The sequence below is a fragment of the Pseudochaenichthys georgianus genome, chromosome 1 (genome assembly GCF_902827115.2).
Source record: "Pseudochaenichthys georgianus chromosome 1, fPseGeo1.2, whole genome shotgun sequence".
NCBI lineage: Eukaryota > Metazoa > Chordata > Actinopteri > Perciformes > Channichthyidae > Pseudochaenichthys > Pseudochaenichthys georgianus.
Window position 1 is genome coordinate 29,807,353 of NC_047503.1, and position 24,697 is coordinate 29,832,049.

Below are 24,697 nucleotides of genomic sequence, written 5' to 3' on the forward strand. Positions count from 1 at the left end.
GAAATGGGTCGCTGTATTGCTCAGATCTCCCCCAATATGAGATCTCAGTTGCTGTGATGGCTGAATGTGTTTTTTGTGTAGGACAGATTTCTTTCAACACACAGGATTGCCAGTGACTGGAAGGTTGTTGCTGCCATTGAGTATACAGTGCCAAGTACTTGTGTTTCCCCTTAAATTATTCTCATCATTTTGTCTGAAACCCACCTAGTGCAGAATTTCATGTGGGCCAAAAATAAGTGTTGCTCTCCCGAGGGGTTGACTAAAAGCAGAGTTGTGGCGTGTGACTGCAGGATTCACTAACGACTGAGTTGCTGAGAGCTGGTTGATATGTATGACTTCAGTCTATTCTCTCTCATGTGCCTCTGAGTTTAAAGAAGCTCAAATATTTTCCTATTTAGTGTCAGCTGCAGGAGAAAACAAATATTGCTTATGCTCATTTTCTTCCGGATGCCGGAGGCTGTGTCATGACAGTAACATAAGGTTTAATAAGGGTAGGGGGAGATGTTTTCGGAAGAGTGGGAAGATTGTGGGTCATTATTCACAAAGGCACATACTACTATGATACTTGACTAATAACATGCTTCACGAATAGCAAAGTCCTGTCTCTGTTGTTGTATTGCTGCTCCCCTTCCTCTGATGTAGCACTGGTGGGAATTCTGTATTTTAATCCCTTTTTCAGATGGATATCTCAACAGAAGTAAATGCTGAATAGGGGTTTAGGATCATTGCAAGGGATACTTTGAAGAAATGGCCTGGGTTCATTCCCTTGGTTGTAAACACAGTCATTCATGGGAATAACTGGATTCAGTTGACACACATTTGTTTAACCTCTGCTCTCTAACCTTCACCCCTGTCTTGTTGTGTTGCAGGTGCCAGGATGGATGAGACGGAGAAGTACAAACAGCGACTGGAGGCCATTGCTGTGAGTCGACACGTACACACACACATGCAGCTTTCTCTGTTTGAACAAATCCAGCGACTGATGTATATGCAGTGCTCTAATGCGCAGCCGGCATCATGAATAGACATGTTTAGGTTAATCACAGCTGGCAGATGGAAGTGGAGTCTCAAAGAACTAGATTGAAGTTGTTATTATGGCGCAGGCTTTGGGGAAAACAACATGAATCTGAATGTGAAATGCTTGATTATAATCATCAAATTCCATGATTTCTTTCATTGAAATCTGAAGAAATTGATCATTTATTTAAAAACCAGACACATTAGATGCTGTCATATTTCAGCAGGAAACATTGTACCAACCTAGTGGGAGGTGATTTACCATAAACCCTGTAAGCAGTAAATGTGTTTTTTAAAGAGCTAAGCCAGCTGCTCGGACTGTAAAGAAACCAAAATTAAATGGAGAATTTGTGAAAGTAAAATGTATCTCACAGAGTAGAGGCTTGAAGTTTAGTTGTTTGCCTATTGGAGCCGATGGCAATACAGAACAGAAACATCTAGTCCATTAAAACTTGACCAACTTTATTTGAAAAGTGTTGTGGTTTTTATGTTAATAGACTTTCAAAGCGACATTTTCCACATATAATGATTTCTACAGGCTCTCCTTGACAGTCTCTTGGCAACATCGCTCAAAAAGTGAAATCACATTTCATACAGTTGCAAGACCGGTTTATATAAAGCTCTCTTCTTCTTGTCTGCTTCAGATGTGTCTACATGGAGCAGGGGTGTCAAACTCAAATACACAGTGGGCAAAAATTAAAAAATCGGTACTAGTCGAGGGCCGGACTCGTTCAATGTTTATTGCAAAATGTATTGAAATTAACTTATTGCACATATTAAACCTGGAACTAACAAAGCCTAAATTATTGCCTATAAAAACAACATTAAACATTAAATAAATGAAAAATCAGTTGCATTAATTTCTTATGGCTCTATCTGCACCTTTCTTATGTCATTTCTTATGATTACATTTTTCCACAGGCCAACAACAGCATCAAAAAATGTTTTCCCTCAAAGAAAAAAACCTAACATGCCCTGTTGTCGCAAGAAGAAAAGTGCAAAAGGAAACATCCATTCAAACTCAGTTTGCTGCTGTGATGCTAGTTTAAGCCAGATTCTTGGCATTTCGTCTCGGGTGCAAGTTCATCAATGTTTGGGGTCAGGCTCTGAGCAGAGGAAATCCTCAGGATTGAGTGACGGTGTGCGTGCAATATACCGGCGGGCCAGATCTAATAGTAGTTAGAAATTATCCTGCGGGCCGAAATTAAATCACCACGGGCCGGATTTGGCCCGCGGGCCTTGAGTTTGATATGTGTGACATAGAGAAAGAGAGGATAGAGTGACTAAGCTCTCTGAGCTGTCCCTAACTCCTAAATAATTTATTGAGTGTGCAATGTGGTAAGCCGGGGTGTCCCTAGTCCCACGAAAACAACACCAGGTTGCTATGGGGACAGCTGCTCTGAGAATTATGGGATATATAACGTGCACCTGATGTCTATGGTGGCAGTGTCCTGGTGACAGATGGTTGACAAGGTGTCCCTGTTCTACCTTTTCCCAGTGATGTTTTATTCACTGCCACCTCTACTCCATCTTTGTTTCATTCTCATTAATTTACATCGGCTTGTTTATAGATTTGACTGTTGAACTCAATTGTTCCACATTTTTCCTTATTTGAATAAAGTTGTGGCTTTGTGCCTCTCTCGCTCTCTCGCTCTCTCTGGCAACTATTAAAGGAAAAATGCAAAATCCACTTTTTCATGTCTTTTATACATAACCATGTGTCCCCTCTGTGTAAAGAGATTCTGCAAGTTTCAGGAAAAAACATTTGCTCACATTTTGTCCTGATCCATTTATATAAAAAACCTGTTTGAAAATGAGCTGATTAGATTTTGGCCACTTTATGATGTCATAACGATTTTTTGGCTTGTGTAACCATTAGCCAATAACCAACCAAGGTACCCCCCCCACACCCCCACCTTATCACCTGAATCTCCTCCTAGAGCACCATTGTGTTATTTTTAACCAAATATCTCTCAGAGGGGCGTGGGGAGTGGCTCCTTATTTTCATATAAAGTAACAGACAGAGGCCGTTTCTCAATGTCGAGTAAAGCTGCTCCAGAGCCACTATTTCAAGCATACTACGTCATCGAGTGGCGCCGAATCACTGTTTAAATGCCCAGCATATACAGTATGTATATAAACGGCCAGAGAATCAGCACTTTTGAAACAGAGATTTTGAAACAGAGGGGTTATTTCGAGCCAAACACATCAGAAACATGTTTTGTATATATCTGAGACCTATAATATATTGATGAAAAACTGTTTAATATATATATATATAAAAACAGTTATATACAATATATATATATGTCCGGTTCCCTGCACCACAGCAGGGCGACCAAGTAGCAGTCCACACTCCATATTTAGGTCTGGTCGGGGACTTGAACAGGCGACCCTACGGCTCACAGTCCAAGCCCCTGCTGACTGAGCCACTGCCGGACCATTTATATGTCTACATTTACATTACATTAGATGTTACTTATTAGACGCTTTTATCCAAAGCGACTTACATACTCGATACTGTGGGCAATCCCCACAGGAGCAATTTGGGGTGAAGTGTCTTGACCAGGGACACAACATCCACTCTCTTTCTTTGCAATGTCCCCCTTAACCTCCCTCTCTTCCTCCATCAGGAGAAGCGGCGGCTGCAGGAGGAGCAGGACCGAGAGAGGAGAGAGATGGAGGACGAGAAGCTCAGACTACAGCAGCTCAAGGTCTGACACACATATACACGATGATACCCCGCCTCATTGGTTCACACACACGCAGCCTTAATTTCACTCACCTGAAACCCCCGCAGACCCATTCCAACTTGTAAGCAAGCTCCAAATGAATTTTGTTTTCACACACACACACTTTCTCACACATAGATGAACTGTATAACCTCACACACTTCCTGGTTCTTCCAGTTTCTCACAAGGTTAGAGTCAAGCCTTCCTTTGCTGATATCTTTTTTTTTTTTTATGTGAGTGTATGTTTACACACTGCAAGTCGCAGACCTGCTCTATTGTTTTCGCATCATTTCCAGACTGGCGTTCCCACTTCCTACTCCACTGTGCTACGCCTGGGGCACATTCCTCAAATTGTGTGAAATTTGCACAGCATGTGTTTGTGTGCAAGCGGCTATTAATGTGTGTGACGGTGTGGTCATGCAAAAGAACATTTTGCATATGCTCATCATATTTGTGTGTGCATTTATGTTTTTGCACCAAACACAAACTGTATTTACAGTATACCATCATCTGCAGGAGGCTTCAGAGATTAATTTTAAAATAATTATGTTGCTCTCTCACAGGAGGTGATATCATAATTGCTTTTAGTACATTCATTAGCTTTGACATTGACTTTCACCCCAGAGTAGATGTAAAGATGTGATATGAAGCAGCAGCGTACAGTATACAGTAAAGCTCCTGGCCAGCAGGAAAGTTTACAGAGGGGCTGCGTCCAGTCAGCCAAAAGCACAGGGGGGGGGGGGGGGAACAGAGCGAGACTTGTTCTGCTGTGCAGGAGAAAATACAGAGATGGTTTTGTGATGCTTATAGTTAGGCAGGTAGCTACCGGCTAACGGTTGCCAGATTTTGGGAACATGGGGGCCAACATCTGGAGGGGAGTTTGAGTTTTCATTTGCTTTAGTAGTCAGAATCAACACCTGGAGTAGCTGCTGGGTATTTTTTTTACTGGAATGTATTGCATATCGATAGCCACATTGTGATAAAAACTGTAATCCTGGCTGTTTTTATAGATAAGATTTACTACATTACAGGGCTAGACAGTAACGGTTGCCAGGTTGCCATTGGCAACCATTCAGAAAAAATGTCAACCACTTCTTGGCCTTTGGTTGCCATTAGTGGCAACCAGTTTTTAACATAAAGAAATAAGAAGAGCAAACAGCTAAATGTGCACCCCAAAATAGATAAATGTTAATTATTTGTTGTATTAAGAGTGATATTTAATTATTGTTGTGACCAGTCGGAACCTGATACTTAAGTTGCACGTGCATTAGTGTGATTACGGAGCCAGAAAGCGATGCACGTTTACTCGCGTGCGTTGTGTGTTTGTTTTACAAAAAAATGGCGAAGCAAATTAAGTTGTTTGACTGTGGTGTAAAAAGTTCTGCCAACCCGTCAACATCTCAAATGAATGTTCAAAGTGATTCAACTGATAAAGCGCAAGGTGAACCGTTCGGGGATTTCACATCCCAAGACTTTACACATTTCCTCTTTGCTTTTCGTTCGGAAAAGCAAAGAGGAAATGTGTAAAGTCTTGGGATGCGAAATATATATGTACATTCTGCTTCGTTGTGACGACAGCCCTCAGACCAGCTCGTCCTCACACTCTGACCTGGGACATCTCGCATCACAAGGAGGTCTTGGGATGTTTGAAAGTCCCTTGTTCCTAGCACCTCATGAAGAGGACGCAGCGTTCCCACCACACCATTACAAGTTACAGCACCAGTAAATATCTTCTCAGAGGCTCAGTCCGACTCCACAGAGCACGCCTCTCAGTCGGTTCCCATAGTGAGCATGTCCACGCCAGGAGGCGCCGGCTCAGTGGAGGACAGGGACGACGCCCTCCTGGAGCCAGACTCTGATCGGCCCAGTGGAGATATGTCAGGAGATTCAGGGGTCTCTCAGGGGGATGTGGAGGAGTCAGGTCAGCAGTCTGACAAGGCCAGCCTCCCCTCCACCAGTCAGGAGCCCCCCTCCAGCTCCGCAGATACAAGCAGTGCTCCACCTCGACCCTCCAGACCTGGATCCAGCAGACAGCTGCAGCGCTGCCCCGAGCACCGTGGGGGCCGCATGAAGAGAGGAGGTCAGGGATTTCCTTCTCTGGGTTTAGACGGAAGACGATTTACGAGATGAAGCACTAATCAGAGGACTTGGCGACGGACGTGACTGCAGTAGATGTCATTCCCTTTTAGAAACACATTACACATTTTCCAATCGGCGTGCTCAGATTCTGTATTCAGCTTTGATGGTGTTTATTTGTTTTGAAGCCTGTTGTTTTTAGTTTTGTTTAAAGTTTTTTTTTATTTAACTTTAAAGTACCTTTTTGTAACCAGTCCATGCTGGAGCGGTGTGTTTTATGAAGAATGTAATAAAACTATAGGTTAAAAAAAAAAAAAAAAACTTCCAGTAAAAGTTCCTTCAAAATAAAAGTCCCGATCTTATTACTACCAAAATAAAAGTGCAAAATGAAACTTTACCATAGGAAAATATTGGCATACAAATATAATCACTTCTATAAAAAGGTAACACATTTTAAATATAGTTAGACATATTAAAGGTAATTTACAGAATTAATAATTAATATCTAATTCTTAACTGTGAATGGTTTTCATTTATTTAACATTAGAAATGTATTAGATAATGACAGAACCACAATCCAAGACTTCAATGCTGAAGGGCCAGTGGATCTGTGGTGGGGGTCAGCACAAAGGTCAAGAAAACCCACATTTGAAAGGGAGACAACGGATGACCAAGAAACTAGTGATCTGTGAAGAACAACAGCTGCACTACTGGTGTTTTGTATCCCAGCAATTGAGGGTGGACAAGTTTCCTACCACTTAAGTTTCAAATAATTGTGTTAATTACTTATTGTAAAGCATTTGAACATTCTTTTGTGACACATTTTCATTATTAAGTTGATGTATAACTGTATAGTATCTTAATTATTTAAAATATAAGGTGACTAAAAATGGCAACCATATTTTCAGTTTTGGCAACCAAAAGCTGATGCCTGGTTGCCAGCCTGGCAACCACTTTTAAAAGTTAGCATTGAGCCCTGCATTAAAATGTCCATGCAGACAGACTGTGTTTTTGCTTGTCAGGGTCAGAATCAGACCAGCGTTCGTCGAGCTGGCAAGAGTTCTCTGTCTAGCTCAAGGGCACTTTAGCGCCACAGATGCTTGCTGAAACAAGCCTTTGAACCAAGGTCAACTGGTTGCAACACGGCTGTCATACTTACTAAGGCAGCCTGCAGTGCCTGTTATTATTCCTGACGTACAGGGAAACAAAATTGTTTAAAATGGTGAGGGAAATGTCTCCTCTCTCACTCGCATGCTTACAACTATCACGATTAAGTGTACAACCATTTGAAAAGTTTCCATTCATTTAGATCATTTCTTTAACGTGGAAGTTTTTGAGTGAAAAATGGTATGCTTGGTTTGAAACACTGTCATCATTAAATCATTTTCCGTTTACCTTTATCAGCAGGGTTTTCTTTCTGACAGTGCAGAAAGATATCGCAATGTTTGTTTGGATTTCTGGATGCAACATTAATGCAACTTGTTCCTTGTTAGCACAGTACATGATTTACTTGCTTTAATCCAGCTCATGAAAACAAGAAAGGTTAATAACATTATATTGTTCACGCTATACTTGTTTTGTGTGTCTCAAAACTTCACCAATTAAAGGTAGTAAAGCATACCTAACAATCTTTAAAAGGTTATTTTTTCACCTTTTGTCAATTAAAAAGTCACATCTACACTGCCATCACTAATTGCTTCAGATAATACAAAAGGTATTATATTATAAAAATGAAACGGCTTATAGCTTTTGTAGTTTAGGTGGTTTGCACTAGAAACCTTTGCAAAGTATGCCATTTGTGACAACCACCAATGTACTCATTGTCACATATTCAAACACACTAGGGGTGTAACGGTTCACAGAATTCAGGGTTCGGTACGTACCTCGGTTTGGGGGTCACGGTTCGGTACGGGTTCGGTACAACAAGAAAACTAGCGCACTAGGTTTTTTTTCTGAATTAACGACCGAAGAAATTGCTGCATGTCTTCAGATTACATCTCTGGACTTGAGGGGTGTGCTCTAGGTCGTTACCAGCGTAAACTAGAGCTGTGTGGGTTGTCGGATTGCCCTTACAAGACTGCCTGCAGATGTATGGAAAAACGAACCTTGAAAGTGGCCTTCGTCGATTTTGGCTGCATCTACGTCTAATTTCTGGAAACACCAGGTGAATACCCCACTTGTCACAATAATATTATCATGCCATTGCATATATGTGGTATTTTAGAGTTGACTAGATATTGATTAAGGCAATAGACTATGATATTCTGCTTGCACCTCGCGTGAAATGGCGGATACCGGAAGTACGGTGTCGCACTCGGCCCAATACCCGTATGTGTGTGTGAAAGAATAGCTTCCGTTATTTCTTTTGGTCTCTCGGCTCTCATGTCTATTGGCTTCTTAAAAACAGCGGGGATCAGCTGTTGAACTGCTGTTGTCTTTTGCCGGGCTCCGGTGAATGGCAAATCTGGCTGATGCCTTCTGATATGATTTTGCATGTTTGACGTGTGTTACCCTGGTGTTACTATTAGCATACCCAACCCAGTCTCACGGCATTTCGTGTTCACCAACACGATTTTTAATCTATTGATTCGTGTTCACCAACATGATTTGCCCCTTTTTTTCGTGTTGCACAGCACGATTTTAAAAGCAATGTATTTCTACTGCCTGCATCACGTCTTTTTCTCCGGTCGGGTCGTGGGAGACCGGAAGCTGTGTGGTTCATAAAAACATGTTCTTACTCAATATCAAGCCACAAGTATTGCTTTTATTTTAAATCGTATAATTTCGGACTTTTGTTGCCGTCTGTGAGGAAAATAAATGGGGCTCAGACAATAAATGAGGCTCAGAGCTTCAGAATACGGAAATCTGTATTTTTAAATATTTTTTTCCTTCTAATTCGTTATTCTTTTCAAAAATAACACACTGTTATTTACTCACCAATAACACACAATTATCCTTGCTTTTATTTATTGGTTTAATTCCATAATCTCGGGCTTTTTTGGCGTCCGTCAGGAACTGAATTTCAAAATAAAAATAACCGGAAACAGACGTAGGCCTATAAGGGTCATTTCGAGCATCATTGCGATTGTCAACATTTCTGAGTTTAGGATGGCCGAAGACACTACACTACCCATAATCCCCAGCTATCGTTTAGGACTACAGTCCCCGTAAGGTTACGCAGAGCGTCAAACAGCTGTGTGAAATGGAACGAAACCAGGCCAGACCATCCAAAACTGGAATCGAACGCCCCCCAGAACTACACATGCTGGCTATTGTGTTTCGCAAAATGTTCTATGGGACGTCTCGACTGAACGTTTTCGTTTTTCCCACAATTAGAAGTTGCCAGTATTAAACACATTGGTGTTATCAAATGTAAAACATATAATTAATAAATGGGTGAAAATCGCTTGTGTCCATAATGCGCAGCATTAATATATACCCACATGACAGCTCATTGTTACTTTGTAATTCTACTCCACGACAATTCAGAGGTTAAACTGGTATTTTTACTCCACTGCATTTATTTGAGTTACTTTGCAGATTCTGATTAATTATGTGAAATATAAACAACCCTTAAATCATACTTTAGTTACACGTGACCTGAGTAAAATTCAGGTAAGGTGATTGTCAAGTGCCAACAATCAGGAGAGATATTTGATAGTTGGTGCTTGAGAAGACTAAACATGTATCTGCAATTGACATGAATGAAAACGAGTAATAAAGTATATTCATTACTCGTTATTCTCTACTAATAGTTAATTAAAGACTGTATATTATGGCTATTTTGCACATCCCTTTCAAGATTTTCAAAGGTTTATTGACATATCATATACACAACTACGGTGTAGTTATGCAATGAATGAAACACTTGGGTCACAGGTTCCTCAACAGTGTATTACAAGACATCTATCAATATGTGTGTACCTCCACCATTAAACATATTCATATTCTGCACATTTCTTATTCTATCTACATACATAAGAGTATAATTCATATGTATAATATCAGTTAAAATAAGTGCTTCAACATAGTTAACATAGCAGGAAAGCAATATATTAGACGTTAAGTACTTTGTCAGGCTTAATATTTATCTGTAGATAGATACCCCCAAAGTTTTTTTATTATTTAAAAGAAGACCTTAATCTGTTATTTCATGTTTAAATAAAGGTTAATTCGTTTTTCTGTTTTGCACCTCCTCCTATTAATATCTTTGTACATCCTGCACTAAACTGTTTTATTGTAGAGATCACTTATAGTATCTTCTTGATTTTTTATATTCTTTATTTCTATCACAGACCTTCTACTTTCCCCCTATGAAAGTATGTACTGTTCATATTTTTATTCAATAATATTTGATGAAAAAAATATTGAGAGTACATTATTGTTTTTATGTGTTTATATTATAACTAGGGCTGTCAAGTTAACGCGTTAACGCAAAAAAAAATTAACGCCACTAATTATTTTAACGCGATTAACGCATGTGTATTTTTTTTCCTCGGCCGCCCCGTAGTTTCAGAGCGCATCGAGTTTAAAATACCATCTACAAGCTGATGCTGACAGCCCCGCTCCTGCCGTCCACTTGTGGCAGACCACACTTCCACGCTCACCGACTGGCCACCGGGAGGGCCGGGAGGGTGTGTGTATGTGTGGTCCGAGCGAGCGAGAGAGAGACCTTACGTGCATTGTTGTTGTTAGCATCTGGTGCTAGCTAGCTGCGCTAACGGATATAAGGAGCTGTTTAAACTCAGCACGGATAGTGCGCAACATGATTGCAGCGTCCAGGCAGCTCCCGTTCGAGCATATGCCTTGAGTTGCACATAGCTCCAACGATCCAACACACACACACACGCACACACACACACACACACACACACACACACACACACACACACACACACACACACACACCATTTGTATTGTATGAGAGGTTCCAGGTTGAATTGAGGCGAATATTTGTAATGTTCAGAGGTTGTTGTGTTTAATATTCATGAGAATATTTGTCATTGTTCAAATGATAATAAACATTACCATAAAGCATATTTGTCCACTCATATGTTGATAAGAGTATTAAAAACTTGAAAGATATTCCTCTAAGGTACATTTAGAACAGATCAAAAATGTGCGATTAATTTGCGATTAATCGCGATTAACTATGGACAATCATGCGATTAATCGCGATTAAATATTTTAATCGACTGACAGCCCTAATTATAACACATAAAAACAATAATTCAATAACGTGCTTTAACCACTAGACGGTGCACACAAGGTACACACAGCCATAATAACTTTGTATTATTAGTGTAGGACATGTTTTATTCATGCTTTCACATAATTTTACAGCATATTGCTATACTGTTTCAGACTCAGTATTTACATTCTTACATTCAAAGAAAATCAGTAATATCTTTAAAAACTACAGTCCTTTTATATCAGCTGTGCACCGTTATGGTGTAAATATAACCTATCTGTGAATTAGATCAAATGTAAAAGTCAGCCGAATTAGTGTTGATACTGCAAGGAGACGTACTGTGTGAAGAGAAATTGAAGATGTTGTTTAATTGTTGAATATATTTATGATCCACGTCAAGTATTCAGTTTCGGCGGCATTTTCTCAGTTTTTCCAAAGGTCTTCTCATCAGGGCGCTATAAATAAAGAACTACGGCAGATCTGTAATATACAATGCAGCCGAACCGTGTATTACAATGCCGTTATGTGATGACTTTCAAAGAGAAAAGCAAGAACACTCGGAATTAAGTATTATTTTATTCTTTTAAAATGTTTTCCGGATTTCATATCATATAAACACCAAATCCCAGCATGCATTGCGGCTAAAACATCCAATAAGCGAGCTTAAAACCATAGCTGAGGATCTTGGGTAATCGCTCGAGATGCCTACGTCTGTTTCCGGTTATTTTTATTTTGAAATTCAGTTCCTGACGGACGCCAAAAAAGCCCGAGATTATGGAATTAAACCAATAAATAAAAACAAGGATAATTGAGTGTTATTGGTTAGTAAATAACAGTGTGTTATTTTGAAAAGAATAACAAATTAGAAGCAAAAAAAGATTTAAAAAATACAGATTTCAGTATCCTGAGGCTCTGAGCCCCATTTATTTTCCTCACAGACGGCAACAAAAGTCCGAAATTATACGATTTAAAATAAAAGCAATAACTGTGGCTTGATATTGAGTAAGAACATGTTTTTATGAAGCACACAGCTTCCGGTCTTCCTCGACCCGACCGGAGAAAAAGACGTGCTGCAGGCAGTAGAAATACATTGCTTTTAAAATCGTGCTGTGCAACACGAAAAAAAGGGGCAAATCGTGTTGGTGAACACGAATCAATAGATTAAAAATCGTGTTGGTGAACACGAAATGCCGTGAGACTGGGTTGGCATACCGCACCGCTGTCGAACAACGCCGACACACCGTCCTCGTCCGATCCACCACACGCACTCCATCGTTATTGTAGTCCACAGGGAACCCGAAATGTTCCCACACAGCTGATTTAAAATAAGTGGTTCTTCTAGCTCATGTGTGTTATCTGAAATCGCCATACTAACTTTTCTTCTTATTGTATTTTGTTCGTTTTGTTGTGTTTTCTTCTTGTTCTTCATTTGTTGTTTAAGGGCGGCTGGCAAACAGCTTTTAGGCGCAATACCGCCCCCTGGATTATATAGTGTTGGATACTGCCCTGAATGACAGACTTTTTCCCCACTCATAAAAAAAGGCGTATTCGTCGTGTGACTGCATGTGCCGAACCGTGACGTCCGAACACGGATACCGTTACACCCCTAAAACACACACATACTTTTAAAGACTTTGTGTTAGATGTACAGTGGGGTCTAACACAAATGGTGAAAAGCAGGAGAAATTGGGTTTTATTTTCATGTGTTTTACTTTTAAGACTTGGAGGAATGTTAGACACCTGAAACAGTCTGTTCTGATGACATTCAGAGAGAAGTCAGCTCTACAAACTTGAAAGTGCTCGTTTTGGTATGTTGTTCTCAGGGAACGAAGCCTCGGGCACCTTTCCTTCTCTGGGTCATGTTTATTTGCTGGAGTGGAGAGTAGGAAAGAAGCACACATTGTCTGGTGATGTGGGCTCACAGTTTGTCACCTTTTTCTTCTCACCTTTGCACCCACAAATAACTACATTTCCCTTTGCCCTCCCCATCTCAATTCTCACTGTGCTATACATCTTACTTCTTTCTCTCCTTTCTGTTAGGCTGCGTCTGAGATCACTGCCTTAAACACTCACTTATAAACAGCTTGTATTTCACGCTATAGGGATTAGCAGATTGGGATTTACATGTTCATCATCTTTTTGCTTTGTAACTGACAAGTGTAATGTGACACGACTGTAATTTTCATATATATAGAACAGATTGCATTTTAGGATTTTTTTGTAATTTCAGACTATTTATTTAGTGTTTTCATATATTAGTGTGTGACAATGCAATGTACAAAAGAAATGAGGGGATATGTTCTAATTCTCATAGTTATTTACTGCATCAGTATGCCGTTATGCCAGCAGACTGCATCACATGACGGTACGTTACTGTCATGTGTCTTGTGTTTACGTCCACACGGCAGCGTGTGTTGAAGCTTGCCGGTGGTCGTGTCTGGCGTGCAACCAACAACCAATCACATGAATCTCCCGCCCTGGACACACAAGAACGCGGTTTGATTGGCTTGAGCTTGTACTGGCATATGATTTGATTGGCTGGCCCTTCTGTCGACGCTTGAAAAGTTGAACTTTTCTCAACTTTTCAAGCGAGTCTGGAGGCAAAGCGACACGACGGAACCACAGTGCAGTTTGGCAAAGCGTGACGTCACCCCATTCAAAGTGAATGGGAAGCGTCTCTGTTGAAGCAACGCATGCTGCCGTGTGGACGGTCCATAACAATCTCAATGACACTGGACTAAGCTAAACTAACTCTTGTTGCTTAGTCAGCATTCTGGTTTGGTTAATGATAAGTTGATGATTTATATTTGATTTCCCTTATGGATGATTAATAGAAAGGTAATGCGTCAGGTGTGTATTCGTTACATATGTATAAACTTAATTTGACCGTCAGTCACAGTTACTTTTGTTATACATAAATAGTTTACACACGTTAAGTATACAAATATTGATTAAATTCCACTATTTTTTAATACAAAGCACTTCTTAAAGGTACGTTTATCAAGTTATCCAACCACTGTAAAATATCCAGCTGACTTGTATCACAATTCTTCAGTAACCAGATTTCTCCTTCTCCCTCCAGAGGAAGTCTCTGAGGGACCAGTGGTTGATGGAGGCACCTCCCTTGTCCCCTTCCTCCGCGGACCCCCAGAGCCCCCGCTCCCCCCTTTGGGGCTCCCAGGCCCAGGAGATTGAAAAGCGCATAGACAGGTACAAACAAACATTTGTGAGTTCACCTAGCTCAGGAGATCTGACACATTTTCATTGTATTTGTGTAGTTGAAACCTCATGTTTAATTGATCCCTGAGTAGCCTACTCATGTTCTAGTTCCATTTTTTGTGTAATTTCTGCTGTTGTCGTACATAATGTATGATTTGGCAAAATTGAGTTTTAATTCTGCCAGTTTTGAAATGAACACAAACAGAGAGCGAGAGGGGAATCCAGCAAGTCCGGACTACACTTATTTTATTGCATTGCTGTTCCTGAAGACTACACTAAGTTCCCGATCTTATTATTGCAAAGGTCCACAGTACTGCCTCGCTTTCCAGAAAGACTCCTCACACACACTGCATGTGGCCTCTGGAGGAATTAAAACATACTGCTTCAGGAATCCCTTTTTGTCTACTGTTGTGTTCTTTAGATTGGGATCATAAAATAAGGCTATAATCGTTGTTAAGAAATCAAATCAAAGCATGAACTAAGAGTGCATATTTCTATAGATTTAATGTTTGTTTTGTGTGTATGTGTGTGTCTGCACAACTGTGTGTCCCTCTCAGGTTGCAGCCAGAGAGTCAGTGGTTGGCAGAGGAGGAAGAGAAGCTGAATGAACAGATGGAGGATGGCCAAACGGTGAGGAACACACACACACACACACACACACACACACACACACACACACACACACATACACTTGCCCACTCACTCTGCAGACAGAAAGGGTATTGGAATATGGGTTGAACAAGCTTGCTCCATCATCTTCCATTACGCAGAAAATGTCCCACAACTTCTGTCTGTGGCTTTAGCCATAAATAACTCATTTCCTCTCTTAATGTAACTTTGATGTAGCACCTCTTGTTCTAAAAGCCAGAGCTTGAATGTTAGCAGACCTGTTACATAAACAATTTAGCACTTTATCCACTCCGGAATTATTGTTTGAACCCAAGTCAAGCTTAAAAGTGTGTTAACGTCATCTCTCTGAAGGTCTTTATAGTACAACTAAAAGATAAATGTTGTTTTTCTAGTCCAATATCTTTTCATTTATCTTAATCTTGGCCTTTCCAGTTCTGATATAATCCACGGAAGACATAAACAGAGTAAGGCTGACCCTGAACAGTCAGTAGCAGGAAAATGTGGTTATGAAACAAAGGATCATTCATCATCAGCATGTTGGTCCTGAGTATCTAATTTTACATTGAACTATGTGATATTTTTAAATAAATCCTGATGTATTTTGGTGTAAATATCAGCCTCTTAATAATAGTGTTGAATGAACATTTTAAATTGATTTAATAATAATAAAAATATATCATAACTGTTTATCTATGCAGATGAAGTTTAAGTATATGAAACTATGGAAAGGGATCAACTGTGTGTTGTTTTAGCCATGACATTCTGCCTGGTCAGGAGGGGGAGTGATTGAGCTGAAAATCCCTCCCTCACATCCCTCAGGGAGTCAAAACATGAACTGCAATACATCCAAAACACAGCTGCTAGGATCCTGATGAGAGTGCGGAAGTACGAACACATCACACCCATCCTCAAATCACTGCACTGGCTCCCGGTCTCACTCAGGATTGACTACAAAATCACCCTCTTCACTCATCAGTGCATATATGGAAATGCTCCCTCCTACATCAAGGAATTGCTCACCCCACAAACCTCCACGAGGAACCTACGTTCAGTAAAGGCAAACCTCCTCATCCCACCAAGGACAAAACTGAAGACCATGGGAGACCGAGCCTTCTGCTCCGCTGCTCCGAGATTGTGGAATGCCCTCCCAAGCCAGCTGAGGACACCACAGACTGTGGAGGCTTTCAAAAAAGGCCTAAAAACGCATCTTTTTAGAATAGCTTTTAACTAGATTTTTAAATCCCCCACATTATGCCATGCGGGCATGAATGTCACAGCTTTTATTATGTTGTTTTAATTGTTTTTTTGTATTGTTGTTTTGTTTCACCCTTTTAATTTTTAATTTTGTAGCACTTTGAGTTTTGTTTACGCAAATGAAAAGTGCGCTTATAAATAAAATATATTATTATTATTATTATTATTATTAACTGTTCTGAGCCTGTCTGTGCTTCAGACGACTAATTCCAAAATATTTCCTGCATTTTCTTTAAAGCTTGTGGGATGTTCCTCTATTTGCTTTTATTGTTGTCTTTATACTATCCCTTAGAAATACAGAGGATTAGGCAACACTACAGAAACAGTTTCAACATTTAAGAAACTATTTATTTAATCCCTCTATTGTTTTACCCAACAGGAGGCAGTGAAGGTGGCAGAGGCCGCAGTAGGTAAGTGGGTTCAGATTCAACTTTCGGTACCAAGACATGTTCAAATAACAGTGGGCATTTATTAAAGTTGCATTTCCATTAGGTTTTTACCAGAGAAAGTGATAAATCAATGCTAATTTTATTCTGTATAATATTAGAGTTCACATTAGCATTTTCAAGCAATTGAATATGACAAGCTCAGTAAATAACAGAGAGCAGAATGAAGCATCCATCTGGCTGGCTATCAACAATCTGTCCAATACATGTCAGATTACACACTCTATTACTGCTCTTACTTAAAGGTGGGGTAGGTAAGTTTCAGAAACCGGCTCGAGATACACTTTTTGTTATATTCCATGGAATGCTCTTAACATCCCGATAGCAATGAATATCTTAAGTACTTTGACAAAAAATCCATACAAAAATGTCATCTGTGGAACCCATAGTACTGTAAAAAGCACGACCAATCATTTTAGCCGGCCCAGCTAAACTTATTGGATTGCCGCCCTGTCTGTCAGCCTTCCATCTCGTGCACGCACAAATGTATCTCGTGCCCTCATTGGGCGTGCCGTCATTGGGCGTGCAATGCAGCAGTACTTCAATGACTCGCCAGCAACAGACGGCCACTTTCACCAGTCTGCTGACGTCATGTGCGCGTTCATGTGTGTTGGAGGAGGTGCTCTGTAAGGAAGTCTGAAGGAAGGGGCGGATTCTTTTCGGCTGTGTACTTTCACATTTTAGTGCACTCGAGACAGTTTCTGAAACTTACCTACCCCACCTTTAATTTCATCAGTACATATTGATTATATTTAATTAGTTTTGTGCTTTAACTCCTATCCCATCTTCTATTGTTCTGCATGACAAGACAAGTTATCCAAAGAAGCCGCATTGTCATTCTCTGAAAATACAATTACAGTAAAGGTATCTTAGTTTGCATATATTAATTTGGGTAACAATGCCTAATGGGGTAATTGACTGATACATCGTTAATAGTTCAATAATGCTTTCTGTACTGCATGTCTAACTGAAAATTACTGCTACCTGCAATAAACGCAATTATTTTCCTATCCAAGAAATGGTCCGAGGTGCTGTGGTGCAGAACGGAGAAAACAATGCAACAGGATTGGGTGAGCATGTCTTTGACTTGTGTGTCATAAAATACACACAGACATGCATCACGATATTCTCATAAAGCTCACGTACAAAGCAGAATGATCCAGAAACAAAGGAAAGGAATCCTTCACATGTTTCCTTTAAATTCTTATTGATGTCAACATGTCTCTCATCACTTTGAACCTGACATTTCACTTTCTTTCCGGCCTTTCTCTTCTCTAATTCTTATTTAATCTTCTTCCTTCACCTACCCCTTAAAGACCATGAAGTAACTTATAATGTATACATAAACTGATATTAAGAAATTAGCATTATAAAGGAAAGAGTTGCACCCTCATACCTATTCTTCACAAAAGTTCATACATGCTGTGATGAATATTTACGCATGTTGTATAAGGTTTTGCATATATATTTATGCTAATAAGACGTCAAGTGCATAACTTGCATTTTTAGAGGGCAGAGGGTACGCTGACGGGCTGCTCAACTAGAGAGTTCTGAAAAGGAAATTGTCCAATTGTATTTAAATCATCTGTGCTCTCGCTTGACACTGCTGAATCTATATTTCCTTAAGCGTTTTCTTTACTTTGCTCCTAGTCGATCTGTTGCTTATTTTCAACTTTTGTATAATATGTCTTGTATGTATTCTTGATGCTAATCTACATACGTCTTTTTTCAATTTCTTGTTTTGTAGCTTGTCTTTTATCCTAATAAATAGCCATTTTTAAAGGGGCTGTTAAGACTCATTAAGACTCAGAAAGCAGCACCTGCTGTTAAACACATTACACGACATGAATTAGCTGTATTAGGCACTGATACACAGTGTCAACATACATTTCAATCAAGTCAGAGTGAGTCAACACAAAGAACAATTAAGGCTGATAATCAGTGTTAATGACTTTGTGGCTTATTGATTGCCAATTCACATCATCTACATTCATGAACAGCATTCACTTTTCTAATAAACAAAAGGCACTGTTTTCACCCCTTGTACTCACCGTGATATTTATTTGACGTTTTTTTTTTTTAGATGAAGAAGTAAAGGAAAACCTAAGCACACTGCCCGATGAACCGGTAGCTATCATAACCAATGGGGGAGGAAACTTGGAACACATCACTAATGGAGACTCTGAGGGTGATATCAGCGTGACATTTGAGCCTGGGTCGAGCCTGGGTGTTTCTGAGGGAGAGCCCGGACAGGGGATAAATGTCAACAACAATGACGAGGAAGAGGAGGAAGAAGGGATTCTGGTGATGAGAGCAGAACGTGTGATCATCACAGATGAAGGGGAAGATGTACCTGATGATCTAACATCCCAGGACGCTCAGCAGGAGAGCATTCAGACTCCTCTGCCAAATGAAGAAGAATGCAGGGAAACAGAAACTGTCACACAACCAGAGAAGAGTGAGGCAACTGCAGAGGCAAACCTAGCAACTGGTGAAGGAGAAGTGCAGGGAAACCAAGATGGAGAGACAAAAGCAGAAGGACAGGACCAAGAAGACCTGATCGCAGTGCAGCTGCAGTCCCCAGCCAGCGCTCTAGAGGGCTCCGCAGTGGCTTCAGTGCCCGTCTACTCTGAGGGTCAACCCCCCACCTTCACCACTGGGGGTGAAGCTGCAATGTCAGCGGAGGAAGTTGAGGCCGAAATCAAAGCTCGAGTCCCTGCCACGCTCCTCGGCCAGTTCCAGGAGGTTCCCCTGGCTGGTTCTCGGGAGAACCTGAGAACGGAGGCACCGCCGGGGGAGCAGGAACCTCTTCTATCGCAGGCCAAAGCCCCTGACACCCGCATAGAGCCAGCAGCAGCTGTCAGCACAAAGACACAGAACCCCCACAGGGCTGGCCAGGGCGAAGAGACCAGAGCACCCAAACACAAAAGCTGCCAGTGCTGCTCGGTCATGTGAAGAGCTCTTTCTGTGCATCCCCTCCCTCCATAATAAGTCTGTCTTTCTGCTCCTTTAATTCATAACACACTCCTTCCCTTGTCTCTTTGTTTAATTGATTTCTTTTCAAATTAGTCCACAAGCCATTTCCCCTTACCTTCCTCTGTTTTCTGCCCTCATTCCTTGTATTCATCTTGAATCCCACTCTTGAATTTGATGCTCCGAGAGGAAGTGAGCCCTCTCTGATGTGAACACGGGCGAGAGGTAGGGGCTGGACTAGTCAGTGTTTAAAGTGCCTTTAGCAGCTCTCTACCCAGAACTTTTGAATTATCTTCTCAGACACTGGACCAAAATGTGAGCTTTTTTTTCCTTTTTTTTTTTTACACTGAGTTTGATTGATGTTTTCCCTAGTTTCCAGATGAGCCAGCCAATCTACATAGGATCATAAAACCTCTACATATGAAAAAGAAAAAGTGTTGGAAGCAGGTCAGCAAAAACAGAATGCATATGGATTATGTTAAACGGTTGTTAAATATGAGATTTGTCCAAAGATCCAGAGAGGTTCAGAGAGGACATTCATTTAATTGAATGCCTTTACAGCTGAATTATTATTGATTTTGGTCTTTTAGTAAAGATCATTTTAATCCAAGTATAGGGCCTGAACATTTTATTTATACAGGTTTTGACAATATACAGACTAATAGTATGAAATGGTCTAATTCCTAAACGGCTTGCACCACTGAATATTGAATAGAGTTGCCTGGAAGTATGCATTTTGTATTTTCACCAGATGTGCTTTTCAAAGAGAGGCTCCAGGGCTCCTGAGAAAGCTCTGTGCATGGATGTATAAACTGTAGACAGAAACACGTGGATTTGAGAGTGTCTGAGCTGTCAGCTTTGAAATGATTTGCTGAATGGTTTAATGATTAAACTGACATTTGTGATACATTGCTTGGTGTACTTGATGTTTTTACAGCCTTTCTGGACTCTGAACAGTGGCATTTTTTCAGAATAAATAACATAGCTCGTGCAAAGACCAAAACACTGGATTATGTTTAACCCTTTTTTTAACCAATAATGTTTTATTTTTCTGATTCCTAAACCAGGAACAACTGGTTTATACAATAATATAATATAAAACTCTTGCAAATGTTATGGGAGTCCGCAGCCTGCCTCAGACATTTCTCTACACATGCAGCTTTGGTAAATGTCAGAAGGTAAACTAGAACTGACAGGGTCTGCAGAAAGAGCAGGATCACCTGGACTGAACTCATGAGGTGATGACCTAGTGTTCACTGCACTGAGTTTTTTTTTTTAAAAGGTCCTCCACTCATGCGAGTACATGAAGCTCCAAGCTGCCTGGGTGCCCTTGTGGTCGGTCCATGGCTAACACACAGCCATCTCAAGAGCCAAAGCCTGGGTTTTGGAGGAAAGAGAAGGAAGAAAATCTGCAGTTCAGTGTGTTAAATGTTTTATTCATGCCTTAGAAATCACTTTTCTTCATAAAGAAAATATATAAATATAAAATCTTCATAATACAATTTCTAACATTTGATTGGTGGTATTTTCAGATTACACGTAATCGGAGTCTAATTTTAAGTATAAAAACAATGAATCTTAAGTGTCCGATTGTGTTTTGGCTGTTGAGTTAGCGGAAGCGGACATTGTCCTTTGCTCTTTTAACAGCAAAGGATAACGGGATAAACAAGCGTTGGGAAAACAATGTCAGGTATTGCACAACTGGAACTTTCTGGTGCGTTTCCCCATGCAACTGGATGGTTTTAGTTTAAACCGCTGTGCCAGTGAGTTGAGTTATAGGGAGTGCATTAGCTTGTGCAGTGTTGATCAAGGAACTCCGTGCCGCAGCCTCTTCAAAAGGCTTTGGGACGTGATATACAGTGGGGCAAAAAAGTATTTAGTCAGCCACCAATTGTGCAAGTTCTCCCACTTAAAAAGATGAGAGGCCTGTAATTTTCATCCTAGGTACACTTCAACTATGAGAGACGGAATGGGGGGAAAGAATCCAGGAAATCACATTGTAGGATTTTTAATGAATTAATTGGTAAATTCCTCGGTAAAATAAGTATTTGGTCCCCTACAAACAAACAAGATTTCTGGCTCTCACAGACCTGTAACTTCTTCTTTAAGAGCCTCCTCTGTCCTCCACTCGTTAACTGTATTAATGGCGCCTGTTTGAACTCGTTATCAGTATAAAAGACACCTGTCCACAACCTCAAACAGTCTCACTCCAAACTCCACTATGGCCAAGACCAAAGAGCTGTCAAATGACACCAGAAACAACATTGTAGACCTGCACCAGGCTGGGAAGACTGAATCTGCAATAGGTAAGCAGCTTGGTGTGAAGAAATCAACTGTGGGAGCAATTATTAGAAAATGGAAGACATACAAGACCACTGATAATCTCCCTCGATCTGGGGCTCCACGCAAGATCTCACCCCGTGGGGTCAAAATGATCACAAGAACGGTGAGCAAAAATCCCAGAACCACACGGGGGGACCTAGTCAATGACCTTCAGAGAGCTGGGACCAAAGTAACACACTACGCCACCAGGGACTCAAATCCTGCAGTGCCAGACGTGTCCCCCTGCTTAAGCCAGTACATGTCCAGGACTAAAGGCCCGTCTGAAGTTTGCTAGAGAGCATTTAGATGATCCAGAAGAGGATTGGGAGAATGTCATATGGTCAGATGAAACCAAAATATAACTTTTTGGTAAAAACTCAACTAGACGTGTTTGGAGGAGAAAGAATGCTGAGTAGCATCCAAAGAACACCATACCTACTGTGAAACATGGGGGTGGAAACATCATGCTTTGGGGCTGTTTTTCTGCAAAGGGACCAGGACGACTGATCCGTGTAAAGGAAAGAATGAATGGGGCCATGTATCGTGAGATTTTGAGTGACAACCTCCTTCCATCAGCAAGGGCATTGAAGATGAAACGTGGCTGGGTCTTTCAGCATGACAATGATCCCAAACACACTGCCCGGGCAATGAAGCATTTCAAGGTCCTGGAGTGGCCTAGCCAGTCTCCAGATCTCAACCCCATAGAAAATCTTTGGAGGGAGTTGAAAGTCCGTGTTGCCCAGCGACAGCCCCAAACAACACATCCTCACTCCCAGGTCGGCCTATGTTGACGTTATGTCAAGTCCCCTGCCGGCTTTTTCTAACGCAAGGGGGGGGGCCTTAGAGTCCATTTTCAACGCAAGGGGGGGGCCCTTAGCGTCCATTTTCAGCTATACGGGATGTCCATATGCTTCTATGGACGCTTATGGAAGCACAGCATTCGTTTGTGTCGACTGCCCTTAAAGGCAATGAGAGCGTCCATTCTCATTGGATAATGGAGAATTGTACACCCGGAAGTAAGTATTCCCCTTACTGTCGATTGATTTTACAGTGATATCTGCACTACTCATCGACTAAAAAACACCAGATTATCCTTGTTAATTACACAACATTGATTGGTTTAAATTGTGTGCAATGCTTTTGTATTTTTCCCCTTCAATTCGGAGAAACAAATCTTTTTTCGGAGTAAAGGATGGCAGAAGACACTACACTACCCAGAATCCCCAGCTATCATTTGGACTACACCATGTGCTCTGTTTGACAAACCCCGTGATAGTCCTCAAGCTCTGTGATTGGAGAGTGTGCTCCGAGGGTTACCGAGCCTCGAACAGCACTTGAAATGGGATGGAACCACGGCAGACTGTTCAAAACTGGATTTGAACGGGTCCACCGCGTCCCCCCTCCCCCACCCCGTCCCCAGAACTACACATGCTGGCTATTCTGTTTCGCAACATGTTCTCTATGGCACGTCTCTACTGGGAGCTGTAGTTTTAAAAGACGTTTTCGTATTTCCCATAATAAGAAGTTGCCAGTATTAAACTGTGTACATCCCTGGAGGTTTAGGGGATAGGAAACACTCACATTTAACATATAATTAATAAATGGGTGAAAATTGCTCGTGCCCATAATGGGCAGCATTAATATATATACACACATGCCAGCTAAGGTCAGAAGAGCTTTTTTTAACAGCTGGTCTTATGTTTGTGACCCCTCCTCTTGTTCATTGATAACATTACATTAATTGATAAGCCTGAAACATGCACTTGTCAAAGTTCAGAGGCAAATTCTGCAAATATGGCAGTAGCCATCGATCAGCTTAAGATAAGATATACGTTATTGATCCCAAGTTGGAACATCTGCGTTACATCAGCATGTGTAACAGTTGTAATGCAGTGGTGTTTATTTGTAAATCATTTAGTATAATCACACAAATTCTGTGTTTTATATTTAACAATTCTGTGTTCTTTATTTATTGATTGTTCAATACCTGACAAGGCCCGGAGATGAAATATCTGCATACATCTTATAAGAGTATAATACATTATGTATAATATCAGTTAAAATAAGTGCTTCAACATAGTTAACATTGCTGGAGGTATGCACAAATATTGATAGATGTCTTGTAATGCACTGTTGAGGAACCTGCGACCCAAGTTTTTCATTCAGTGCAGAACTACACCATAGTTGTGTAGGCCTATATGATATGTCAATAAACCTTAGAAAATCTTGAACGAGATGTGCAAAATAGTCATTATATACAGTCTTTAATTAACTATTAGTAGAGAATAATGAGTAATGAATATACTTTATAAGGATCCTATTAATATCTAATAATAAAAATAATGAAATTCAATAACATGCTTTAACCACTAGGTGTCCCTTTATATCAGCTGTGCACATTTATGGTGTAAATACAGCCTATCTACCAATTGGATCAAATATAAAAGTGAGCCGAATTAGTGTTGATACTGCAAGGAGACGTATTGTGTGAAAAGAAATGTAAGATGTTGTTTAATGGCTGATATATTTATGATCCACGTCACGTTTTCAGTTCCTCATGTTTGTCTAGAGGTCTTCTCATCAGGGCTCTATAAATACAGAACTACGGCAGATATGTAATATGTAATGCAGCCGAACCGTGTATTACAATGCCGGTATGTGATGACTTTCAAAGAGAAAAGCAAGCACACTCGGAATAAGGTATTATTTTTTTTTATTTTTTAAAATTCGGTCTGTTTCCGGTATTTGTTAATGACGATGTGCTCTGAGATGTGAGACTGGAATTGCACAGGGGAAAATAACGTATCTTTAGATGCGGATTTTGTTAAACTAATATG

At 40.5% G+C, this 24,697-nt stretch overlaps 1 protein-coding gene across 1 annotated transcript in view; it reads left to right on the top strand.

Moving 5' to 3' along the window:
* The window catches only part of palm3 (paralemmin 3), a 40,603-nt gene extending 20,153 nt beyond the window's left edge, over positions 1-20,450 (top strand). The window contains exons 2-8 of the mRNA XM_034082612.2: positions 870-922; positions 3,651-3,731; positions 14,099-14,226; positions 14,793-14,865; positions 16,499-16,529; positions 17,582-17,635; positions 18,649-20,450. Of these exons, the coding sequence (XP_033938503.1) occupies positions 878-922; positions 3,651-3,731; positions 14,099-14,226; positions 14,793-14,865; positions 16,499-16,529; positions 17,582-17,635; positions 18,649-19,520 (1,284 nt within the window). The 5' untranslated portion in view covers positions 870-877 and the 3' untranslated portion in view covers positions 19,521-20,450. The remainder of the gene's footprint in view (positions 1-869; positions 923-3,650; positions 3,732-14,098; positions 14,227-14,792; positions 14,866-16,498; positions 16,530-17,581; positions 17,636-18,648) is intronic.
* Positions 20,451-24,697: the final 4,247 nt, after the last annotated feature.